At 44.4% G+C, this 25707-nt stretch overlaps 1 protein-coding gene across 1 annotated transcript; it reads right to left on the reverse strand.

Annotated features, from left to right (window-relative positions):
* Nucleotides 1-675: 675 nt before the first annotated feature.
* On the reverse strand, nt 676-23673 carry LOC311140666 (leucine-rich repeats and immunoglobulin-like domains protein 3). Its single transcript, XM_084175834.1, has 19 exons — nt 23258-23673; nt 18853-18924; nt 18658-18732; nt 9886-10020; nt 9572-9715; nt 9065-9208; nt 8668-8811; nt 7573-7716; nt 6191-6271; nt 5948-6019; nt 5268-5339; nt 4854-5017; nt 4012-4350; nt 3462-3743; nt 2809-3267; nt 2362-2523; nt 2021-2161; nt 1612-1875; nt 676-1440 (listed from the first exon to the last, which is right to left on the reverse strand). The coding sequence occupies exons 1-19, from the start codon at nt 23458-23460 to the stop codon at nt 1175-1177; spliced, it is 3363 nt and encodes a 1120-aa protein (XP_084031960.1). The 5' UTR covers nt 23461-23673; the 3' UTR covers nt 676-1174.
* Nucleotides 23674-25707: the final 2034 nt, after the last annotated feature.

Genomic DNA, 25707 nt, shown 5'->3' on the forward strand with positions numbered 1-25707 from the left:
CAAGTGCAAGTTTCGACAGCTAGCGGACAAGCACACCTTTTTCCTCCATGTTGAAAAGGAGAGGCCTGAAAAAACAAACCCAAGATGTGAAAAAGCCAGAAGGGGACAGCCTTGGGGAGTGACTCATCTGGTGAAAAGCAAGAGCAGCAACCCCCACCCTCCTTCCCAGAGACGAAGGCCCAAAGTGAGGGAGAGGGGAGCCCTGTGACTGGCTGGTTGGGAGAGAGCAGGACCAGACGGCCAGCTCCAACAGTTCCAGAGACCTCATGTGACTGTTCCTTCCTTCTGACATGTCTGCCCTAATTTGGCCTTCCATCGATGGTCTCCAGGGTACTGAGTCTACACTGAGCCAAAGACTGAAGGAGCTAGCCCTGAACTTCCCACACACAGACAAATGCCAAACGCACACGCGCACAATTACCACGCACACACTTTCCCAGCATACACTTGTTGGATTCTATTCGGCCAGCATGGTGGGGGGCCTCATGGCAGGCGCAAGCCATCCTTGGCGGTCTGTGGTTTGGCTCGGAAAAGCCATGCTATGTCAACCCCCCCTTCTCATCCCCAGCAGGGCTTCAGGAATACTCTCCTATACCTCTATTCTCTTTGTCCTCCATTAGAGAACAGTGGTGTCTGTGCATGGTACAGCCATTTAAAGTATGGAAAGAGTCACAGTACTTTTAATGTACGTAGCAGCACATGTTATGGTGTTTTATTATGTATAAGTATGTGCAAAGGGGTGCTTAACTCAAAGCAACAAAAAAAAGCTAAAATAACTGAACAGGCATGGTCGGTCGCACAACACAAAATACTCATTTACAGGAAAAAGGACAGCACAAATAATGGATTCTATTTTTACCCTTAATTTACAAAATATAATAAACTTTGTATAAAAACGTATATATATATATATATTCAATATCTATCTTCAATTGAAGATGTTTCCCATTTTCCTTTCTTAATAAAAGAACAGTCCTCACTGTTAATATCTCCTCATATAATTTTTCAGCATTTTGTAGGCACAATGCATTATCCTTTTACATTCACGCGTTGCACGTTTGCAGTGTCCATTATTGAGAAAGTGTCCATTTACTGAGGTAGCATTTATTTTGGTCATCCTCGTAATGAAGAAAAACTCAAAGGAATGTCAGTTCGTTTGAACGCACATATTCAGCTATGTGCTCGCTCGACCATGCTGACTAGCAGCAGTCCTATTGAGATCATACGGTTGTTCATAGATATTATTGCCGCTCTTTTCTGATTCCGATCTAGAATCCTTTGACTGGACGCTGTTCTTGTCTTCCTCGCGTTCCGAGTCTGTGTCCAGGGCTGCGTAGGGATTCTCGTGTAGCATCATGCTGTTGTGCAGGGCCAGTGGCGGTGGTGCAAACCCGGGGTAGAATTCCTGTTGAGGCCTCCAGGGGGCTTTCCCAAACGTTCCTATGAGAGGGAAGGACGGAGGGAGATACAGGGTAAGGCCTGAGACATTCACTTGTTGTGTTAGCTGTCAAATGAGAAAATGAATATTCAATAAATCACTTAGTAATTGAGTGAATTTAAAATGTTCTTGACTTGACCCAAATCCATACTGAGAAATTTCCTCAGACGTACCCATGAAGGTATTGGAGGAGAGCGTCGTCTCCCGAGGTCGGGCGTACTCGCTCCCATCTCCCTCGTCCATGGAGAGGGGGCCCTCGCCCTGTAGGTGGGGTGGCCCGTGGAAGCTGCTGCCGTTGGGCATCTGCACACTGGGACTCCCGTGATCAAAGGGGTCCTGAAGGGCCTTGCCACATGGATAGTAGTCCCTCCTCTTGGAGCTGGTCAGGCTGCCACTGTAGGAGTCTATGCAGATGGGCCGCTGGTCTATAGCATAGCCTGTAGGGAGGGGGGGGGGGGGGGGGAAGTTACAGTGAGCCATGGGAAATCAGATCAGTATGACAGCAACAAAATTGTTTAATTTAGGGAAAAATATTTATAATGCTACAATATATATATTTTTATATATATCTGTTGCACCGACCTGTGAAAGCCTCTGAGGGTTCTCCGGTGTACATGTTGCCTCTCCTGAGGAGAGAGCTGATGGGACCTTGGTAATGGCAGAGCAGGGGATCTATGGCCGCCTCCATGTCCGCTTCACTTCCTGTGTCCAGCTGACACAGACCTGTACGAGTCACATGACACATTAGTAACGCATTGGTACTTGCCTCAAATTACTTACACCATTCCAATATGTATTCAGGTGAAACAATACTGTATGATACATATAGAAAAATGCTCAGAGTACAGTTGACTTTGATGCAATGCATATATTCATAATATAAAAGTCCCCATGCATTTCCAATGAAAGAGCTGCTCTCCTACCGTTCAGGTCTTTAGGCTGCATGTAGAATCCACTCATGGAGGAAGCCATGAACTGGTGGTTGCCACTGCCACTCTCTGAGGGGACGTAGCCATCTTGTCTATCGGCCAGCGTGCCCTGAGAGGACAGGTAGCTGGGGATGTCTGCTGGCAGGTTGGTCTCGTCTGCAGGGAAAACACCAGGGAGGGAAAAGTCTCAGAAATGTTTTCATAGAGAAATACAATAATAATAATATGTTCAAGGCAATGGTCTGTCACTGATTCATGTCAAAGTATTCTGAAAAGGTGTTGTTTTAATACCAGCCAAAGTATGTGGAGCCGGAGCCCATAACTCAAGTTTCAAAAATGTAATTGCGCAATATTTTCTGTTCGAGGGAGGAGGCAACATGGGCATGCAAGTACTGAACTCAAAGCCAATCCTGTGCTGACAAAATGGCACCCTCTCCTCACCTGTGTTGGTGACACTGCAGTCCTCGTTGCGCCGGCGCGTATGGTAGATGATGACCACCCAGACCAGCGAGGTGCCCACCACGCAGCACACCACTGCGATGATGACGATGCCCACCGTGGTCCAGCCGTCCTCGTCCGAGCCTACGCCTCCCGAGGCGCCCACCCCCACGTCACAGTTGGGGTTGGGCAGCACGGCCAGGCGCACGTTGCCCCGCTGGGTGCCCAGAGTGTTCGACATCTCGCACGTGTACTTCCCCGCGTCGCCCTCCGCTGCGTCCACGATTATGAGCAGCTGGTTGGCGGCGGCAAAGAAGTGGCGCTCTGTGACCACAAGGGGGCTGTCGTCTTTCGTCCAGTTGAGCCTGGGGGAAGGGCTGCCGCCGGCGATGCACTGGAGGACCGCAGTCTCCCCTTTGGCCACAGTGCGGTCCATGAGAGGGCGCAGAAAAGAGGGCGTTTCTGGAGGAGAATGGGGTAAGGGGGAGTGTTAGTTGCCTGACAGTCTCAAAACGCCTGATTCATATGTCGATTTGTGGGGGAAACACTCATGGAATACCATAAAATAAATTTGATCTGTGTCAAAATGAAGAGGGACCCACAGACAAATGCAAAGTTCTTTGCCAGCTGGTGAAAATAGAAAGAGCAATTCTCACCTAGCACAGTTAGCGTAGCGTTAGCTGATATGGCTCCGGCGGTGTTCTGGGCGGTGCAGCTGTACAACCCGATGTCCTCTGTCTTCACATCCACGATGAAGAACACATCGTCCTCAGGCATCACGTGCATACGGCGCTCCCGGGCGGCGGGGAAGTCCGTGCCCCCGTCTTTCTGCCAGGCGATCTGCGGAGACGGGTGACCCACGGCGGCACACTCCAGTCTGGCCGTGGCACCGGCCCGGATACTCAGGTCCATGGGCATCTTGGTGAAGGACGGAAGCACTGGAGGGACAAAAGGGATGGACATTTTATTTGACATCTAACGGCAGCACCGCTTCAAGAGCGACATCAAAGTTACAAGGTTTTGCAATGTCAGTCATAACGAGATTCCTTATATGTTCGTAGGGCACTCCGAGTTGATATTTGCAGTGTACTTGTGTAGTAGTTTGTCATAGTTTATCATGCTGAGAGTTATACTAAGGATGACAAATCTCTTGAAATGACCCCAAATAACCAGTCAAAATCAATACCAGTAGGTTATTTATCTTACTGTTGACGGTGAGCTTGGCCTTGGTGGAGTAGGAGGAACCAAAGTGGTTTGAGATGACACACTGGTACTTCCCCTCGCTGGTGAACTCTACACTGCGTAGCTGCAGTGTGGTGGTGTACTCTGTAACCTCTGTTTCACGGCCTTGGCCTCCCCCCTGGGCTCTGAGGTGTGCCTGGTTGTGGATTTCAGCGTCATTCAGGACCTCATTGTCCTTCTTCCAGGCAAAGGTCATGGGTGAGTCGCTGGAGCTGGCCGCCGAGCACACGAAGGTGACGTTGGTGCTTTTGATGGCCGACTGGGTCTCAGGTTGCACCGTGATCTGAGGTTTAGGGAAGTCGTCTGGTTGGAAGACAAGAAGGGAAAAACATTCGTTTCTATTTGAAGTGAAAGGGGCTAAACTCAAATTGACATTCATTTTGGGGCTAACCAGTTTTTGTTTAAACCGTGATGGTCGACAACCAGCTTAAATATGGAAACGATACGATTTTATGCGCCAAGATTCAAACTATCTGACTTGGGAAATGTTGAAAGCTCTGAAGGCAAAGCACCTCAGCTCTAATAGTAGTAATTACTTAATGAAACTGGTCCCAGAAATTCCTCAACAATTATTTATTTTCTCCCTGCTGTCTCTGACTCCACCAGGCCAAGCTGTTAACTCACTGAGTTTCTACATGGTTCCATTACAATGCTGGCTCCATCAGAGTGTCCATGAGTTGAAGGAAAATATGGAACAATCTGGGTCAGTTCATAAATGGAAAACCTGTCACGGCTAAATGGCTGTTTTTAACAAGGGCTACATTAAGAGGCTTGTGTGTGTGTGTGTGTGTGTCAGTCACACTCACCACACACAAAGTCCTCCTGTCTGACGGTGAACACGCTCTTGCCCTTCAGCATCAGGGGATGGGCACAGCTGGCGTTCACGTAGTGTAGGAAGGCCTGCTCCGCCACCCACAGAGGAAACCACTTGAGCTGGCAGTCACACAGCAGGCTGGATGTGTTCAGGTGCCTGGGGGGGGGGGGGGTACTGCGTTAGAGCCAGGAATCACAAGAGAGACCCAGCACAAAGATGCTCCGTAATACTTGAGCAATTTTATAGTCGTTACATTTTAAGATAATCACTTTTATGAGTATAGGTGCTTTTGAAGTAATTTTCTATGAAAGACTCTTTCCTTTCCTCAGTTAGTCCAGAACAGTGACTCTGGTCTATTGGCATTGCAGAATATGAATACAGTGTGACTGAACGCAGAGATACTTACAGTTCCTCAAGCTTCTTCATCTGCACAAAGGCATTCCCTTGGACCGACATGATCGCATTGTTACTCAAATCTCTGAGGGGGGAAAAGCGGGGAGAATGGATGGATCAGAACCAGGGGAATGTACACAGAAAGATGGCAAACTTTCCCCTCCGTCTAGACCTATCTGGAGGAAGACTGCTAACACTTCAATAATCAGAGAGAGGGAAGAAAAGGTCTGGAGAACAATAGAAATATGGGCAGCACCGTGCTATTATCGTGCTGTTAATCAAGAGGGGCCTGTCTTTGGCTCCTTTGAGCTCAGACACGACTGGGAAAAAAAGTTAATTAGAATCAAACGCAGCTGTTTCACAGATATAAACACACACACACACTTGTACACACAGAAACCTGCACACACGCAAGCACGAACACACAGGCGCACACACACACACACACACACACACTCCTCTAGCCATGCCTAAGCAGTTAGTGATCAATAGTCTCCCCACATATGGAGATGGTGAATACCAGACAGCTCTGTTTTTCATCAAAAGTCTAGAGAAGAAGCAGAGACAATAAGGTTGTGTGGTTCTCACAAACAGGCTTTGTTTCTAATGGTTATGGATTCTCCCGCATTAAGTTTACAGCTTTAGGACAGTTGAGACAGACGTATGATCATATTTATTTGAAGGTCAACTCACAGGTGCTCCAGTGTGTCCAGGCCAGAGAACGACTTCTTGGTCACCGAGCGGATTTGATTTCCTTGAAGGAACCTGAGAAAAGGATATTTGAGTTTTCATTCAAATACAGTAATTTATATTATGATAAGAAGCAAATACTTCCAGTTCAAATCAGTTCTCATGGCCCATTTTATAGTTTCTAATCAATCTTCTGGAAATCAATAGGTTAGAAGACAAAGCCATGGTAAAGTCAAGCCAACTCACAATTTCCTTAGTTTGTCCAGAGCAGAAAATGGTCCGTTCATGTCTTCAATGGTCCAGGAGATTTCGTTGTTTTGCAGATCTCTATTTCCAGAGAAACAATGACAAACCACATTGTAAAAATCCACACCCAGAAAACAACTGCACTTATTATAGTCTTCATAAACCTTGGTGCGGCTTTGCGTTTCGTGTGAAGGACAAGAAAAAAAGTTAAAGGCTTTACATTTATATTCAAAGTGGTCCCATCACTGGAGGATGTTTCTCGCTAACTTTGGGGGCTTTTTAAGTGTTTGCGATGGTTTCTCTGTGTCTCGCAGCAAAACACTGCTTCACATGCAATGCAACGTGTTTAACAGGGAGGAACTCAAAACCACACGTCTGTGCTACCTCCTCATGTATTTTAGACACCTTAATTTAGTGAAAAATTATACGTTTTTAGCAATGGGTTTTATGGATGGGGTAAATCACATTTTTAAGTAAATATCAAAGGGCTTTGAAAAATCCTAAATCTCTTTTAACCTAACTGAATGGCATGTGCACACAGCAGTACATCATGTCTGCTAAAGAGATTTGCTGGATGTCTTCACCCTTCCCCCGCTCCCTCTCTCTCAAGTCTCTTTAAATACATTCAAACAGCTAGTTTCCTCCTCTGCATGCCTGGTTACAAATGATTGGGGTTGAGGAGGGGTGGAGGGGGTAGAGGAGCGGGTTGTGGAGAGGGGCTGGGGCTGGGGGGTAAAGCCCCCTAAGCCACCCCAACTCCCTGTCCACCTACCTACACATCTGCCCTCTGCTGACCTTTCACGCACAGTTAACATTTGGTTCCATTTAAGAGAGGGACCAGGGGCAATGTTATGGAGCTGGTCTGTAGATGGGGGGATGGACTCACTCTGCTGGCTGGTTGAGGTTTTTATGTGTGGGGAGAAACCACAGGCAGTACGTTCATCTATTTCACATACCGAAAACAAACAAGGCGGAATATTTCCACTCACGCCTCGATGAGTGTGGAGAGGGACAGGAAGTGAAATGCAACAAGCAGGCAGCATCTGAGAAGTTAGCTAACTGCTAATGTACTCTCATAGAAGTGAGATAGGGCTTATCTTATGGAACAATGATAAAGTGTAGGCTGATGACTGTTATAACCATGTCACTTCGGAGTTTAAATCAAGTTCATCCCTAAACTCTCATGAGCCTTGATGCTTCTCAAACAACATTAGGGAAAACTAAGAACCAGGATTAGTGATATTAACCATGGCTAATGCGCTCACTGCCAGTGGGACGTTGAAAATAATCATTTAATGCTTCAGCACCATTATACAATAGAGCTGTCATCTCTGACAAGTAATTCACTGAAATTGAGTTTAGTCATCCTTATTCAAACTTACAGCATCTGTAGGTGGGAGAGTCCTCGGAAGGCTCCGTCTGCGATGAAGCTCACTCGGTTGTTTCCGATGTGGAGTTCGTCAAGCAGGCTGAGGCCCACAAAGCTGGACTCCTCCAGTCTTGTCAAGTGGTTGGACGAGATGTCCCTGTCGGGTGGAGAGAGAAGGAACATCAGCATCACACAGTTCATACACCCAGGGCAGATGGAAGGGGGGGGGGGAAAGAAACAGTTGAGGTAGATGATAAACGGGCCATAGATCACTAGGAACAAATCTTGCCAGATTAGTCTATGAATTACAATAAGCACTTTGTAATAAGCATTAGAACCACCACTAAAACATGTTATCTAATTATTATCAAGGTATATCCAGTCAAACTAAAGCTTTCTTTACTAAAAGATTTCGGAAAGTGTTTGAAACTAAGTTTTGAAAGTTAGATTGTACCTTGCACAGCTGGCCTTCTTTGTTTAACCTTATGCAAACAGTATAAAAGTATTAACTTTGTACTAGAAATCCTCAAAAGCAAACATCAGACGAAAAAACTAACAAACCAGAAAGAAGGCTATTTAGTGGGCGAAAAATATCTGTCAACTGCCAATTTGGTTTACACTCAGGTTCACTTGATAAGAGAAATGGAAAAAACAACAACTCCCCTTTCAGAAACGACCTAGTCGCTCGTAAAAAAAAACATGGCGCACTTAGTAATTGGCCAGTGCCATAAACAACGTTAACAACAAAGGAAACAATATGTTGCTGCCGCCACTTGTCGCTTCAGACACTCTGGTTGTGAAATCCCTCCCTCCCTCTCCCCTATAGACGTGGCGAGGCATTAAAGGAGGGGGGCTATAGTGGCGGGGGTGAAGTGGGGGGCGTAATATTTTGGCAGGAGCCCTGCATTGGTGTTGGCACTGAGCTCTAGGGGTGGAGGAAGAGAGGGGGGAGTGTGTGTGTGTGGGAGTGGCGAGTTGGAGACTGCGAGGAAGGAGGGCGGAAGCGAGGGAGAGAGAGAGAGAGGTGTTGGGAGCTCACAGTGTGAGTAGGAGAGAAAGTGAGAGAGAAAAAGAGAGGGAGGGAGACGAAGAAGAAAGGGTCACTCACAGCTCGCTGAGTTTCTGACAGAACTCCCAGGCGTCGGGCCGGATCCGGCTGATGGCGTTGTGGCCCAGGTGGAGATGCTGCAGAGTCAACAGGCCGTACAGCCAGCCCTTACTCACCTCCGTCAGGTTGTTGTAGTCCAGCTGCCTGCAGGGACACACAGAGGTCAGTCATCAACATATAGACACACACAGACAGACAGAGATGAAGACATATGCTAGCCTGGACTGATACCACACTGTATAGGCTATGGCCAACTATCATTGTCAAGACATATGGCTACACATATGTATCCAAAGATGGTATGCAGACACTTGCACCCAGACATACACTGTTAAATCAACCAATGTACACTAGTAAATGAAGACACATTTTCTTGTCAAAGAGGACAGTTACTTACAGGACCTCCATGTTACTGAGGCCCCAGAAGGCTCCGTCCATCAGGCGGCTGATGCCGTTCCTCTGCACCTTCAGCGAGCGCAGACCGTGCAGACCGTGGAACGTCAGGCCCTCCACCCTGCGCAACCGATTCCTGTTCAGCTCCCTGCAGGTTGGACCACAAGCAGACCGTAAGAGAACCGCAGCATCATATATACAGGAAGGAATAAGAGTTCACTTAACTCAAGAAGTGAGGTTGAAAAGGAATCTAATTCATCTAAGAGAAGCCAAGAAGATGTCAATGACTGTTGGAAGAGTGGTCAAAGAGTGGTTGGAGATGTCAACGCACTGTCAATGTGCAGTCACAATGCGTTTTCAGGAAGTTCACAGAGCAGTCAGAGAAACATCAAAGAGTAGTGAAAAGACGTGGGCCGTTACACAAACGTTCAAAGAGCGGTCATAGTATAGTTTGAGGGCAAGTCAAGAAGCGGTCAACCCCAACAGTGCTCAAAGTGCAATTGTCACTTACAGGTGCTGGAGGTTGGGGAGCTGGAAGATCTTGGCAGGGATGGTCGAGAGGCGGTTGCGGTTGAGCCTGAGGACCTGCAGAGTGCTGGACAGGTTGACAAAACAGCCCGTCTCCAGGGTGGAAATGCGGTTGTTGTTCATGATACTACAGGAGAAGAAAATACATTGATCATATCATTAATTCCAAAGATTAAAAATGACCAAACAGTGTTGTAGTTCCACCAAAATGTAACTATTTGATCCAGACTTAGATAGTATTATTGGACGGAGTTTAACCATTCATTTTAGGTAGAAAGTCAAAACGGACGGACTCACAGGTTCTTGAGAGGCAGTGCAGGGAAGGAGTCAGCCTTGATATCCACTATGCTGTTATTGCTGAGGTCCAGGGTCTCCAGGCCTCGCAGGGGCCTCAGCTGCTCCAGAGAGATCTTCGTGATCCTGTTGTTTGCTCTGAAAACACAGATAGAACGGCTCCAATGAACGCTAGAAAATACGGTGTATTTTAACAACGCGGGTCACCAGTCTAACGTTTCCAGACATACAAATACTCAGAGCAGTCAATTAGCGGGCGGTATTTAAAAAATGACCACCCTCGCCTGAGCGTTCCCCTCGAACCTCGCTACCCCAGTTCTCATTATTATTATTATGTTAATATTAGACATTTTTCCTGGAACATTGAGTCTCTCCCTGAACCATGAAAAAGAACACAGTTCCCTGGTTGTCTAGGAAAGGGGGAGGAAGGGGCAATACTAGGGCTAACCAATGTCACTACTCATCTCAACAGGTCAAAACAGCCGTTTGGTTTAGTGCTGTGTTATTTTGTTTATAAGGTAATTACTAACAAGGTATTTAAAAAAATAACCTGCCAATTACTTGGCTGATGAATACCATTCCCTCAGTGAAAGCATGCCTCAGCAGAGGCTGGCAATTTCCTGAGCTGCACGCCTCCTAAATTGCAGTGCAGGGACTGCTTAGTTATAAACAGTGTCTGTACAGAGCCGTCTTTGTTGATGGGCCTCGACGGGTAGAGAAAGAGCGAGCGAGGGAAAGAGAGAGTGAGGGAAAAGACTAGGAATTCCCTCCAATACACCAAACTGCAGGCCCCGTTTCAGTATTAATTGCAAGGCCAACATAAACCCCCCCCCCCCAAAAAAAAATGTTTTACTTGTATTAATGCATCAGTACTTAATTTTATCTTCTTTATGATAAATATATTTTGTGCATTTTCCTGATCCTGACCACAAAGTGAATGTTAGTGTTTCCCTATACTGTGCATGCAAAGCACATGTCAACATACAGCCCTTTTGAGAAATGGATGAACATTGACATGGCTGTGAAGTACTGGTTTATGGGAACACTAGCACCCTTCAAGAAGCTGCCAATAAGAAAACAACAATGAAACTAACACACCGAACCAGCACTAGTCGAGAGCCAGACTCAAAGTCTCAAACTGGCTCAGCTCCGCTGTACGCCTGGCCAAAGCGAGACTAAAACAGCACTGAAGATACAATCAAGCGAGAAATTGAGCACAGTGGCAACGTAGCTTCTCAGTCCATCATAAAGCCTCAGAAAGTGGTATCTTTGACTTGGACAGAGCAGTCATTTTCCACACATTTCCCTAAATCTTCTGCCATCCATACCTCTCTTATGACTGGGCTCCCCACGTAGAGACAGTAACACCCCTTGGCAGCGTTACCACCACAACATCCAGAGGAAAACAGACAAGTGTGTCTGTCAGTCAGTCGAACCTGGAACAAAGTCCAGGAGGATATATGGATAGAGGCCCAGGGAGGAGAGGTTGATGGGATGTCTGGGGCATGTAGGGGTAGAACCTGCCACAGCACGTCCCTCTGCCTAGCCTCTGGCAAGGCCAAGACTCAATGCTTGGTTCTATGCCAACCGACTGTAAGAGTGTGGGGCTGAGGGTGGGGGTAGAGGGTTGGTTCTGGGAGCCTGAAACCCAATCCCCTTTTTTTCGTATTAAACACTCAGTCACTGCCTAAAAATGGTCTTATTTCATTTTTTTTTTAATAACACAGTTTAGGCAACAGCCACAGGCTGAGCTAGGTGCAGTGCAGCACACCACACCACCCGCAGTAGAAAGGGCACAAGCCGGCCTTTTGTGTGCAGATTTGCAAAGGGCTTTCCATGCACCGTGGCCTCTGTGGTCCCAAACAAAAGGGGCACACACCACCTGGGTCTCGATTTTCATGTTCCCCTGACTGGTCGCTGAGAGAAAAGAATAAAGAACCTGTATTTCCAGTTTTGTGGCGCTCCGGACTTCAATATATTTTGGGGGGAGGGTCGGTTGGATAGCAACTGTCAGCGCTGGCTGCTCAGTCCATGTTCCTCTACAAAAGACGGACTAACCCTGGGGCCTGTCAGCTGGAGGGAGGTGTGATGTGGTGGTGGTGATGATGATGAGTCCCTGGTCTTTGTACCCCAACACCATCGCCCTTCCCCCAATAGTAAACATCTGGCCAGCTGTGGAGCCTCACCCTGAAGCCTAGACTCCATGACCAGACAACTCATATATGACCAAACCTTTGAGTGTAGCTTGTATGAGTACATATTTGAGTGCAAATGGGCCAGATACAGTACATCAAGGATTCAGTTTAGCTGCTTGTGATGCTGACCCTCAGCTAAGCTGTGGAGAAGGAGCAGCACCTCCATCGGAGACGCCCCAAATACAACATGGTGTCCCAAGCTGATGTTGTTAATGCTTACTCTCTGACACACTTCACACTTGAACCCAAACAGTGCTGCTACAAATGAGCCTCTCCATGGCTTTGAAAACTTGACATGACCCATATGGAGGATAAGAATCCATACAAGAGTCATGTCATGGGAAGTATCGCAAAATAGTTGGGAAGAGATTTTTGACGTACCGATTCCATGGCATAGTGTTTATGAACTGATACGCAAAACGACGCCAGATTTAAAAAAAAATCAATTTAAATTATTATACAAAATTCTTGCTATCAATAGAATGTTATTTATTTAGGGGATACAATCTTCCCAGCTCTGCAGATTTTGCTGCGAAGAGACAGAATCATTAGATCATTTGTTTTGGTACTGTCCATTTGTAGCTTGTTTTTGGACACAGGTCCAGGAATGGCTGAAGGATTGCAGTATTTACCTGGAGCTAACCTTGCAGATTGCACTACTGGGAGATCTGAAAAGTCATAGTCAATCGATCAATAATATAATAATACTTTTAGCAAAAATGTTTATTTTCAATTTACAATCTGTAGAAACAATGAGAATAGAAGGGTTCAGAACTTTTGTGAAACCTCACAGTACAGTTGAAAAATATGGCAAATAAAAATCCAATATGGATGGTGTCAAGAGATAGATGGGAGGTGTTGAATGGAGCTGAAGGATGGGACTAATAACAACTAACAAGAACTAATAATAACAAGATAACTAATGTAAAGCATACTGTGTCCATAATAAGTAAATAGGTTATAGGTTGAGAGCTTTTGTGAAAGAGCACAGTTAGAAAGAGATGGCATATAGAAGCAAACCGGATGGACATCATGAAAATGATCGGAGAGGTTGAGGGTAGAGGAAGTTCAGGAGTAAAAACAAACAAAATTGAATAATTGTAAAATTGACTGTGTCCATAATAGTATGTATAAGCTGGAAGTAGAGGCCTAAGCGTTGTTGTTCACTAGTTTACTCCAACTAGGGACGGGGTGGTGGGGTTGGAAAGTAATAAAGGGAAATATATGTTTTTAAAGGATATATATATACAGTGAGGGAAAAAATTATTTGATCCCCTGCTGATTTTGTAAGTTTGCCCACTGACAAAGAAATGATCAGTCTATAATTTTAATGGTTTATTTGAACAGTGAGAGACAGAATAACAACAACAAAATCCAGAAAAACGCATGTCAAAAATGTTATAAATTGATTTGCATTTTAATGAGGGAAATAAGTATTTGACCCTCTCTCAATCAGAAAGATTTCTGGCTCCCAAATGTCTTTTATACAGGTAACGAGATTAGGAGCACACTCTTAAAGGGAGTGCTCCTAATCTCAGCGTGTTACCTGTATAAAAGACACCTGTCCACAGAAGCAATCAATCAATCAGATTCCAAACTCTCCACCATGGCCAAGACCAAAGTGCTCTCCAAGGATGTCAGGGACAAGATTGTAGACCTACACAAGGCTGGAATGGGCAACAAGACCATCGCCAAGCAGCTTGGTGAGAAGGTGACAACAGTTGGTGCGATTATTCGCAAATGGAAGAAACACAAAATAACTGTCAATCTCCCTCGGCCTGGGGCTCCATGCAAGATCTCACCTCGTGGAGTTGCAATGATCATGAGAACGGTGAGGAATCAGCCCAGAACTACACGGGAGGATCTTGTCAATGATCTCAAGGCAGCTGGCACCATAGTCACCAAGAAAACAATTGGTAACACACTACGCCGTGAAGGACTGAAATCCTGCAGCGCCTGCAAGGTCCCCCTGCTCAAGAAAGCACATATACAGGCCCGTTTGAAGTTTGCCAATGAACATCTGAATGATTCAGAGGAGAACTGGGTGAAAGTGTTGTGGTCAGATGAGACCAAAATCGAGCTCTTTGGCATCAACTCAACTCGCCGTGTTTGGAGAAGGAGGAATGCTGCCTATGACCCCAAGAACACCATTCCCACCGTCAAACATGGAGGTGGAAACATTATGCTTTGGGGGTGTTTTTCTGCTAAGGGGACAGGACAACTTCACCGCATCAAAGGGACAATGGATGGCGCCATGTACCGTCAAATCTTGGGTGAGAACCTCCTTCCCTCAGCCAGGGCATTGAAAATGGGTCGTGGATGGGTATTCCAGCATGACAATGACCCAAAACACACGGCCAAGGCAACAAAGGAGTGGCTCAAGAAGAAGCACATTAAGGTCCTGGAGTGGCCTAGCCAGTCTCCAGACCATACTCCCATAGAAAATCTGTGGAGGGAGCTGAAGGTTCGAGTTGCCAAACGTCAGGCTCGAAACCTTAATGGCTTGGAGAAGATCTGCAAAGAGGAGTGGGACAAAATCCCTCCTGAGATGTGTGCAAACCTGGTGGCCAAATACAAGAAACGTCTGACCTCTGTGATTGCCAACAAGGGTTTTGCCACCAAGTACTAAGTCATGTTTTGCAGAGGGGTCAAATACTTATTTCCCTCATTAAAATGCAAATCAATTGATAACATTTTTGACATGCGTTTTTCTGGATTTTTTTGTTGTTATTCTGTCTCTCACTGTTCAAATAAACCTACCATTACAATTATAGACTGATCATGTCTTTGTCAGTGGGCAAACGTACAAAATCAGCAGGGGATCAAATACTTTTCCCCCCTCACTGTATATATATATATTTGCGAGATGAAGAAAAAACATGGGGGTTTGAAAGTGATGCAGACAATTACATTGATGGAAGTTACAATCTATCTGCAATATAAGCTGATCTACCCTCTAAACAAAAAAACTAAAAAGACCACACAAGTCAATGCCTTTTATAACCCCCATGAGGTCCCCTATTTTGAAGGATGTGGTCAAGACCATCTGGCAAAACATGGACTACACACAGCAGACGCCAGCCCTCTCCAGATAGACAGAGAGATAGGCTAGGTGAGGACCTACAGGAACTGTTATGCTTCACTTGCTTGAATCTCAGAGCAATTAATTGAACCCTGTTGTATTAACCTGTAAGAACAACATACTACAGTAACCCTGAATCTCAACACCCAACCAACTCTAACCTTAAACATTGTGGCAATATAATGCAGATGAGGGCTGTGATATCAACTGAGACTGTGCAGTTGAGGCCTACAGGGAGAGACGTGAAGGAGAACTTGGCTACGGTCCATTCAACAAAACAGTTTCTCTCCATCTCTCTCTACTCCCCAACATCTGCCCAGAGATCTAATGAGAGCTTTTGAAAGGCAAACCGATGTGTACCGGAGAGTTCCAAGTGGTTATCTGTTGATCTCCACCTGTGTCGGGCCAACTCCACGGACAAACAAGCGGGGCATTGTCCATTTTGACGGCACACAGTTCAAATTTGTTTAACCAATTTTCTCACAAATGAGGTTATTATGCACCGTTATGTTAATAGTTTCAGGACTCGCCTGCCAGTCAGTCTTGTTTGGGTGTCTTCAGGTTTTAGCTTCTCATACTAACACACATTGAAACATATGGGGTATAGTAGCCAACTTAATAACTATTCGAATAGAAGGCGGTGTCCCCTACATTAATGGTGAGCTGATCCTAGATCAGCTGAAATGTGCTGCCAGACTCATTGAAGTGTACTCTAAGGAATTTAATTGATATCAGTCAACAAAAGCAAACATTTAAAAAAATAAGACCACACAGCAGCACATCTCCATTTGAATTACACTTGTGTCTAATTTGGCTGGTTTCGGGCAAATCTACTCCACATTTTTGGACTGTGTTGCCTTCACACTCTGAATTTGTTTATCTGAAGAAATATGACCTACATAAACAAGACCACAGTGTGAGACGATTATAGACAGCTGACGCTGCAACAGAAATGTTCCTTTTTGAATTAAATAATTTTTAGAAATGCGTAAATTATAGCTAAACAGCAGAAGCAGCTGTCAAACAGATACACACACACACACACACACAAACAACTTACCCCAAAGTCAGCAACACTCCACATTTTAATAACGCAATAAGATGGAATCAGCAACTGAGGCTTCCTAATCCTAAACCCCTCCCCCCCCCCCCTTTTTTCTCCATTTAGTACAGTCTGATTTTTCCTTCCATTCGCACATACTGGAGATTTTCTTCCCCTTCCTCCATTTCTCTGGCCTGGGGGGTGGAGTAAGAAAAAAAGGCCCCTGGGTATCGAATGCCACTTATTCAAACAGCCAGGCAGACATAGCGGCAGCTCTCGTCAACTTCCTTGACCCCACAGCCCAGAGTAAAAACAAACGGCAATAACCCTGCAGCTGGTAGTAATTGAGTCGTGATCATCTTAATTAATTGAACAATTTCCCAGGAATTTATGGTAGGGGATGGGGGCTTTAACCAGATTGCTGTGAAATCACCTCTCGTTGAGTTTGGTGGGCTCGACAAATGATATGGTGATTCCAGGGCTGATTAGGTATTTGGAGAAGAGGGTTTGATAGAATCTCTGTGTATGGAAAAGGTAACTGAGTTGGAACTGGAAAGGGCTTCATATTCTGCTTATCAACCAATTCATTATTTCTTATAAAGTGTTAGCTCTGTGGCGAACTAAGCTGACAGATATGCTTGGATGTCTTTTTTACAAAGCTTTTGGCAACAGACATTGTAACATTGTAACTCAACACTAAACCAGTGGTTCCCAACCCTGGTCCTCGAGTACCTCCAACAGTACACATTTTTATTGTAACCCTGGACAAGCACACCTGATTCAACTGGTCAACTAATCATCAATCCCTCAATGAGCTGAATGAGGTGTGCTTGTCCAGGGCTACAACAAAAATGTGTACTGTTGGGGGTACTGGAGGACCAGGGTTGGGAAACACTGTACGAAACCAACAACATAACTCTTTCTCTCATTGTTCAACCATGTTTCCCTTCAGATAGACGTTGTGTATTATGTATCAGTTATAGCACTGTAGTTGATATGGTCCTACTGCAACTTGACAATGTACAGGAACAGAGTTGAGATGATGTGTTAACTGTGCTATTAGCCATTTGGGTCAGATGCTGGTGTAATATTTAATATGGAGTCTGATGCGATGTGTGCCTGAGCCTCCCCAGCTAACGCAGCAGCCCTGCTTCTCATTACAGGCGCCAGTCAGAAAAATAAGTCATCTGATGGCTTCTCAAAACTCTGTTCTTTTTCCAATAGGAAATACCACACACATATTCTCCATCAATGATGCCAATACCAGCAACAAAAAAGAAAGAGAGAGTGGGGGAGAGGGATTTTGTATTTAAATCCCCCCTCAGAGATTTTAGTTGCAAAGTAGACACTAAGCAATGCAACTGGGAATACTATACACGCACTCAAAGACACAAACGAACACATGTTGTGGTAAGAAAGTATGATTTGATCATTCCCAAATGCACATTGAGGATGACAACTAGGCTGGCTGACATACTTCGGTACATTGCTTTCAATGGTGAAATCCATTGGAATTGTTCTCATATTCATACATTATATGTTTTCCAAAGCAACATCAACCAAATATGCAGCTTGAGTGGAGAATTGAGAGGAGAGGAGAATAGTTGTATAAGTCATAAAAACTCTCAATGTTGTCTAACCGACAATGTTTCCAAGTTCATAAATAAATGTTGAATCAGACCTATTGGAAATCAAACATACCCTGGTGTACTGTATTTTGATTTAGTTCCAGGTAATACTGCCAGCCGCATCTGTGGCATATAGGCTACACACCTAAAAGTCTGAAGACAAATTGACTAATAGCCGACGTCTGAATCCCCTTTGGCTGTTGGCTTCTTTCTCTGGTGTTACTGCTGGTCAAGTTCAGGCTTGATGAGGAATATGCCTCTTCTAGTTTTTGAGATGGATGCATTCTTGTGCAAAAAAACGTACTATCCATTGATTTTGTGAGACACATTGTGCCGGGGGGAAAGTTTGAAATCAATGCCTTTGAAACCTCTGACATTGATGGGTCTATTTGTCTTTGAAAACACATGAAAGCCCCACATTGCTTCATCATGTTCTGGGGCCATCCTACTAGGAGTGTATACAAACACTCAACCTCCAGATGGATGAAATGCCACACTACTCATATAGACTATCTATAACAGAAATGAGATGGACAGATAGAAAACTCTAATCTTACAGATCCTGGATCAGCACTTATGGAAACGCTGGAACCACCTCTGGCGATTCCATTTTCAACGATGACATTTACTTTCAGACATGTGACTGACTTGTCTCAAACTGGCTGCCATGCCTGGGACAGCCCAGTCTGGGAACCAACTCAGCCAAAAGGGGTTCCACCACAGAGGGAGGAGCAGCGCTTAGCAGCTCTACACTGTTAACTAGCACTGACAACTTTGATGGGTGGGTTGGTGGGGGGGAGGGTTGTTTCAAAAGTAATTCATACTTACAGAATGAGGGTGGTGATGTTTGCCGCATGAGGGCCCAAATCAGGTACCGTCTCAAATTCATTGTTGTTAAGCTTTCTGTAAACACACAAGCATTAAGGTTGTTTGTCACATGTGGTGTGTAGGGGCGGTGGAGGGAGAGTGTTTGTGACGGACGTTGTTTACTCTAGGGAAATAAAGAACACAGAGTATACTTACATCTCACTTAGGTGCCGCAGTCTCCTAAACGCAGTGCTGTCGAGCGACTGCAATTTATTATGGCTCAGGTCCCTGTAAAGAAAGACGTTTGTTAGAGGAAAGTTACACCACATGGAGGGCCGTTCACTTCACAACCAATCATATACTGGCCTCTCTGTTTTTAAACAGGAGACATAACTTGTCTGAGTGAGCCTAGCCTATACAGCTCCAACTGAAGTCATGTCGGAAAGCAGCTGAGTCATTTTCAAAACAAACCACTGTATGCAACAACAACAAAAAAGCTAACCAGCTATAGGCCTAGTTTTGGCATTGGACCCTTTTTTTAAACATTGAGAGAAACTCCATGCCAGACAAGCTCACGCATCCAATCTGCTCTTGAATCACCAAGCCAAAACAGACAACCAGATAAGTTATGGAGGGGAGAGATTCCATTTTTTCCCCTTTTTGAGAGGGGGTGGAAAACAGGCCTAGAGAAGCCTGACTGGCCCAGAGTGTTATAAAGCGGTGGAGTTATTGACGCTGCTGCGCATGATCAACATTGTGGTGCCAGACCCTTTTTTTGGCTTGCCCCCCATCTGGAATCCATCAACTGGAGCTGAGAGGAGGGAGGGAAAACAAACTAACAACTGGTAATCTATTCACAATGCCGGGAAAGCAAGTTTCCACGCCGAAAAACTCCTGTTGCATTTTTCTGGCCCTGGTTTTATTCTTCAGCAAATAGTTTCTTCAACAAGAGTTTTACTTCTCTCTCTAAAACTTTTTTCCCTTCCCGACACGCAGCTGTAGGTTTTTGTTCCACTAATCAGGCCATATGGGAGAGGTGGAGAGGTGTACTATCAAAAATGTCCAGATAAGCCTGGAGTGTTTCTGACACTTACACTTCCTTCAGAAATCCAGGTCCAGAAGTGGACCAGATTAAATCAGTACAGTGCTATATAGGCTTTGGCCTGTATCTATTAGACTTGAAAATGTGCGCCACACATTTATCCGTGTCTGAAGAGTGAATTTAACCAAGCTATCCATCCTCTTAGTAATAAGATAAGATAGACCTGCTGGTTCTTTGATGTGGTTCTTAAAGCACTTGGACTAATACAGATTCACAAGGGAAAATAGGTAATTGACTTCCAAGCTGACAAAAGGCATTCCCTTCCCAGCTAAAGCTTTGACGTTATAATCCAGAGTGCTTTCTCTCCTTATCTCTGAAGTGCCATAACATAAGGGCTTGATATCACACTTTAACTGGGATTTTTTCAGCAGACACTGAAGCCCGGCTTGCTCGTGTAAATGTGTGAAAACGTAAAGTTATTTGATAATGCCAAGTCCTCTGTAGCTCAGCTGGTAGAGCACGGCGCTTGTAACGCCTGGGTAGTGGGTTCGATTCCCGGGACCACCCATATGTAAAAATGTATGCACGCATGACTGTAAGTCGCTTTGGATAAAAGCTTCTGCTAAATGGCATATCATATTATTCTAATAGTTAATCACATTTGCTTTTAGTGAGGTGAGAACTGGTTGTGGATGTGATGGGGTGGTCTGGTAATACAGCAATGTTGAGTGAGTCTCCTGAGAGTTCTTACCTCCTCAAATGCATATTATGCTACAATCCGGGCTATAAACCCCCCAAAAAACTCTGGAAAATGGTCTACATTTGAATCGTAAAACCTCACTGAGAAATTTGAAGCTCAAACTAAATGCCTCTCCCACATTCACTCCCTCCATCCATCCCTCCTTCCCTCGCTTTCTCTCTCTTTCAGAGAGTTTGTACAAACTAATCCAACAGTGGCTCCTTAATCAGTACCATCGGTGGCTCTGGAGTTGCTAATTCAGCAGAAATAATGGGGTGCTGGAAAACAAAGGGCCGAGCGCTTTAACATGTGCTGGAGAACCACTCGTAAATTAGCATGCCGGAGTGCAAAGATTTTTCCCCCCATGTGGAACTGTATTTCTCTATTTTTGGACGGCCTGCCTTGGTTATGAGGCTGTGCCAGTGATTTCTGGCAACGTGAAATTTCCAGAGCAGGGAGCACAGATTTTGTAACTAGCCTAGCTGTGTTGTGAAATAGGAACTAGAAAACACAAGCTAGTAGTGACGATACATCAACATCCTCTATACCAGGCGGTGTCAGAGGAAGGCCCTCAAAATTGTCAAAGACTCCAGTCACCCTAGTCATAGACTGTTCTCTCTGCTACCGCACGGCAAGCGGTACCGGAGTGCCAAGTCTAGGTCCAAAAGACTTCTCAACAGCTTCTACCCCCAAGCCATAAGACTCCTGAACAGCTAATCATGGCTACCCAGACTATTTGCACTGCCCCCCCACCCCCACCTTTTTACGCTGCTGCTACTCTGTTAATTATTTATGCATAGTCACTTTAACTCTACCCACATGTACATATTACTTCAACTACCTCAACTAGCCGGTGCCCCCGCACATTGACTCTGCACCGGTACCCCCCTGTATATATAGCCTCCCTACTGTTATTTTACTTCTGCTCTTTTTTTTCTCAACACTTTTTTGTTGTTGTTTTATTTTACTTTTTTATTTAAAAGAAATGCACTGTTGGTTAAGGGCTGTAAATAAGAATTTCACTGTAATGTCTACACCTGTTGTATTCGGTGCATGTGGCCAATAAAATGTGATTTGACATGATGCAGTCTGAATGAAAGCCTGCGAACATCTGCTTATTAATAAATGTTAAGCAAATATTTGAGGCGTTACCATGGGAGATTGGCCTGGAGTGCCTATGACTTCATTTGACGTTATGCATTTATTGTCTTAATAGCCCTGGGGCCTGAAGAACTACTGAGCTCACAGAATATGGAAAGGCCCAATGATGGTATCACCTCATAAACAAAAGGCAAACAATTGTCATTCGGAGGTATGCAGCAGTTGGTCCCATCTAGGGCCTAGTGTTATGGACATCTGTATTCTGCATTACCTCGTTATCATGGTGTCACCTGATATTTACATGCTGAAAAAACAGTTTACCAACCTCTTGAGGTTCAACAAGTTGTCAAAATGAATTGTAGCCTATTGTTTATGATGGCATTTTAGGCTCTTCGTTCATGGAAATTGTGATAGCTCCAAAATCCCGAAAGCCTGTTGAAAGTTCTCCATGAACTATATGCTGTAAAGTTGTCAACTGATTGTACCTCACTGCACTAACAACAAACTCAAAAGCAAACCGTACTACCAACTCACTAGCCTACGGATGTTGGCATGTCTTGTTGGGTCTACTGGGTGATTGGAATAATCCTAATAAAAAACTCTGTGCAGTAGGTTGGCCAACTAATGATTCACTAGTGTAGAAAGACTGACCATGGGCCATTGATGTGCAAAGGACATTAGCATTATATCTTCTTCTAAAACGGCCTACTTTATTATTCACAAGAATAATAGTAGGCCTCCTGTAGCTCAGTTGGTAGAGCATGGCACTTGCAACGCCAGGGTTGTGGGTTCGATTCCCACGGGGGGCCAGTATGAAAAATGTGTGCACTCACTAACTGTAAGTTGCTCTGGATAAGAGCGTCTGCTAAATGACTAAAATGTAAACAAGACAGAGCTTCCCTGCTGTTCCTGAGTAAGGCTCACATGTTCTGTAGGTATTCACATATGACATTGCAAGAAATACTTTTGATTGAAATTATAGTGTAGTTCGAGTGTAAAATCCCTATTTCCTTGAAGTTTAGAGTATTTTTCTATATATGAAATAACACCAAATGTTGCTAAGGAATGGTAAACAATAGGGTAAAGTGACCCAATATATCACTAGATCTTTCAGAATTTGAAATCATAAATGTGACAAACAACGTTTATTCACTAAATATCTATTTGGCTCAGTTGGTAGAACATGGCGCTTGCAACGCCAGGGTTGTGTGTTCGATTCCCACGTGGGACCAGTACAGGAAAAAAGCACAAAAATGTATCCGCTCACTACTGTAAGTCGCTCTGGATAAGAGCGTCTGCTAAATGACCAAAAAAAACTCAGTTCTGGCCTTCGCACCTTGGAAAATGGAGAGGCCTATCGCGCGTCGTTGCGAAATACTTTCTAAACAAACAGCAAATCAGCCTTTGGGAATAAAAAAGTAGTGATTTGGACTGATTTCCCTTTCTTGTTGATGTGACGGGAAAGAAACTTTGTTTCCAAACGGTTTCATTCTCTTCGAATCGTCAGTAAGCAACAACGTAACAAAGTTGGCCCCAATGTAACAAATCACGTAATTCTCTGTATAAAAGTATCTATTCGAGTATTCCATTCAGACACTTGTTGTAACTATGTTAAAACCTATATCTATCAAATTACTCATTTCAAACATAGCTGTGAAAAGTAATTAAGATCGCTGTTCGTATCTATGTGCAGTGAAGATAAAATGGCAAGTCAACAAAAGCTCTCTAAATTGACTTACAATTGTACGGTCCATTCGGGAAGATTATCAGGAATTCCACGCCTTTTCAACCGACTGCAGTCCAAAAGGTCTCCAAAACATTTGCATGGTGACGGACACGTCCTTGTGTTTTCATCATATCCAAGTATACATTCTATTCGGGAAAACAGTAAGAAAACGACCGCATACATCGCAGCGTTGAAAGGCTGCATAGATGCGGACATTTTTGCCACACTGAAGTCCCCCCCAAGTTTTAGAGAAAAGCGCGAGAAAATCCGATATAGTAAAGGTTCCAACCCAAGGACAATGTTCTACGGGTTAGTCCTTAAATCCAATTCCTCGACCGTATTCCTTTGAAACTACGAACATGTAAAATATTTTTACATGACCCAAACTTCTCCATACCTCCGTAAAAGTTTTTGTCTGTACTAGCCTACTTTTTGCACTCGCAGCAGCCACTACTTTCAAGGCTCCCTACAGCGCGCCTCTCTATTGGTTGTTGGAGTGATGCGCTCCGGGAGGGGGGTGTAGATAGTAGGCATATCTTACAACTCTTCCAGTTTAATTTTATTCACATTTAACAAAACCTTGTTTAAACCACAGTGTTGATGACACAAACAGACTGCTTATTGTAGTCAAATGGAGATATTTCACAGAAATATTTGCTAATGTGTGTCAAAGACAGTCCTACCACAGATGCATTCTAAGGTTTTTGAGAATGCATGGCCAAAGGTCATTTGTTTTTATGACTTATTACTGGTTGTAAATTCTCGAAAGCTTAACAATGTGTAATCTCTGATAAATGATTAAGTTAGCAAGACAAAAGCTACTTTCCCCTCTCTTCGTTTATTGCCATGTGAAATACAACAGGTGTAAAACAGTACAGTGAAATTCTCGCCTTGAGAGCTCTTTCCAACAATACAGTGGTAATAATATAGATAATAGAAAATATAATAAAAAATAAAAACCACACAAGAACTATGATGAGAATTTAAGAAACTCCCATCTCTTTGTTTATTACCATGTGTGAGACACATCATGACACTTCATGGCCCATTGTAATGTACCGAGCCTTCTCTTAGGCAGAGTGTGAAAGAGCAGTTTCCTGTGAATTCTATTTTCTGTTGTTTCTCTTCTTCTTATCATTCAATCTCCCATGTTATTAGGTGTGACACGGGGGGCCTCAGGGGTGGGTGCTTAGTCCCCTCCTGTACTCCCTGTTCCACCCACTACTGAGTGGCCAAGCATGACTCTGACACCATCATTAAGTTTGCTGACGACACAACAGTGGTAGGCCTGATCACCGACAACGATGAGACAGCCTATAGGGAGGAGGTCAGAGACCTAGCAGTGTGGTGCCAGGACAACAACCTCTCCCTCAACGTGAGCAAGACAAAGGAGCTGATCGTGGACTACAGGAAAAGGAGGGCCAAACATGCCCCCATTCACATCGACAGGGCTGTAGTGGAGAGGGTAGAGAGTTTCAAGTTCTTTGGTGTCCACATCACCAACAAACTATCATGGTCCAAACGCACCAAGACAGTCGTGAAAAGGGCACGACAACACCTTTGCCCCCTCAGGAGACTAAAAAGATCTGGCATGGGTCCCCAGTTCCTCAAAAAGTTATATTGCTCCTGTAAGTCGCTCTGGATAAGAGCGTCTGCTAAATGACTAAAATGTAAATGTAAATGTTATATAGCTGCACCATTGAGAGCATCCTGACCGGTTGCATCACTGCCTGGTATTGCAACTGCTCGGCATCCGGCCAAGCTTCCTGCCATCCAGGACCTATATACTAGGCGGTGTCTGAGGATGGCCCAAAAAATTGTCAAAGATTCCAGTCATCCAAGTCATAGACTGTTCTCTCTGCTACTCCACGGCAAGCAGTACCGGAGCGCCAAGTCTAATGGCCACCCAGACTTTTTACATTGACCCCCCCCCCCCCCCCCTTTGCCCCTAACTACATGTACAAATGACCTCGACTAACCTGTACCCCCACACATTATTATAATTTTTTTTAAAGTAATTTAGCAGACGCTCTTATCCAGAGCGACTTACAGTTAGTGAGTGCATACATTTTCATATTGGCCCCCCGTGGGAATCAAACCCACAACCCTGGCGTTGCAAGCACCATGCTCTACCAACTGAGCTACTCGGTACCGGTACCCTGTGTATATAGCCTCGTTATTGTTATTTTATTGTGTTACTTTTTATTTTTACTTTATTTTATTTAGTAAATATTTTCTTAACTCTATTTCTTGAACTGCATTGTTGGTTAAGGGCTTGTAAGTAAGCATTTCACGGTAAGGTCTACACACCTGTTGTATTCGGTGCATGTGACAAATAAAATTTGATTTGATTATGACAAAGATGTGCTTTGGCAAGGGTCTGATACCAGTTTGATACACGTCCATAAATAGCAGTTCCCTCTGTGAGATCATTCAGGCAAAATGACCTGAATAATGCATGCT

This window comes from Coregonus lavaretus, assembly GCF_964263955.1.
Source record: "Coregonus lavaretus genome assembly, chromosome: 13".
NCBI lineage: Eukaryota > Metazoa > Chordata > Actinopteri > Salmoniformes > Salmonidae > Coregonus > Coregonus lavaretus.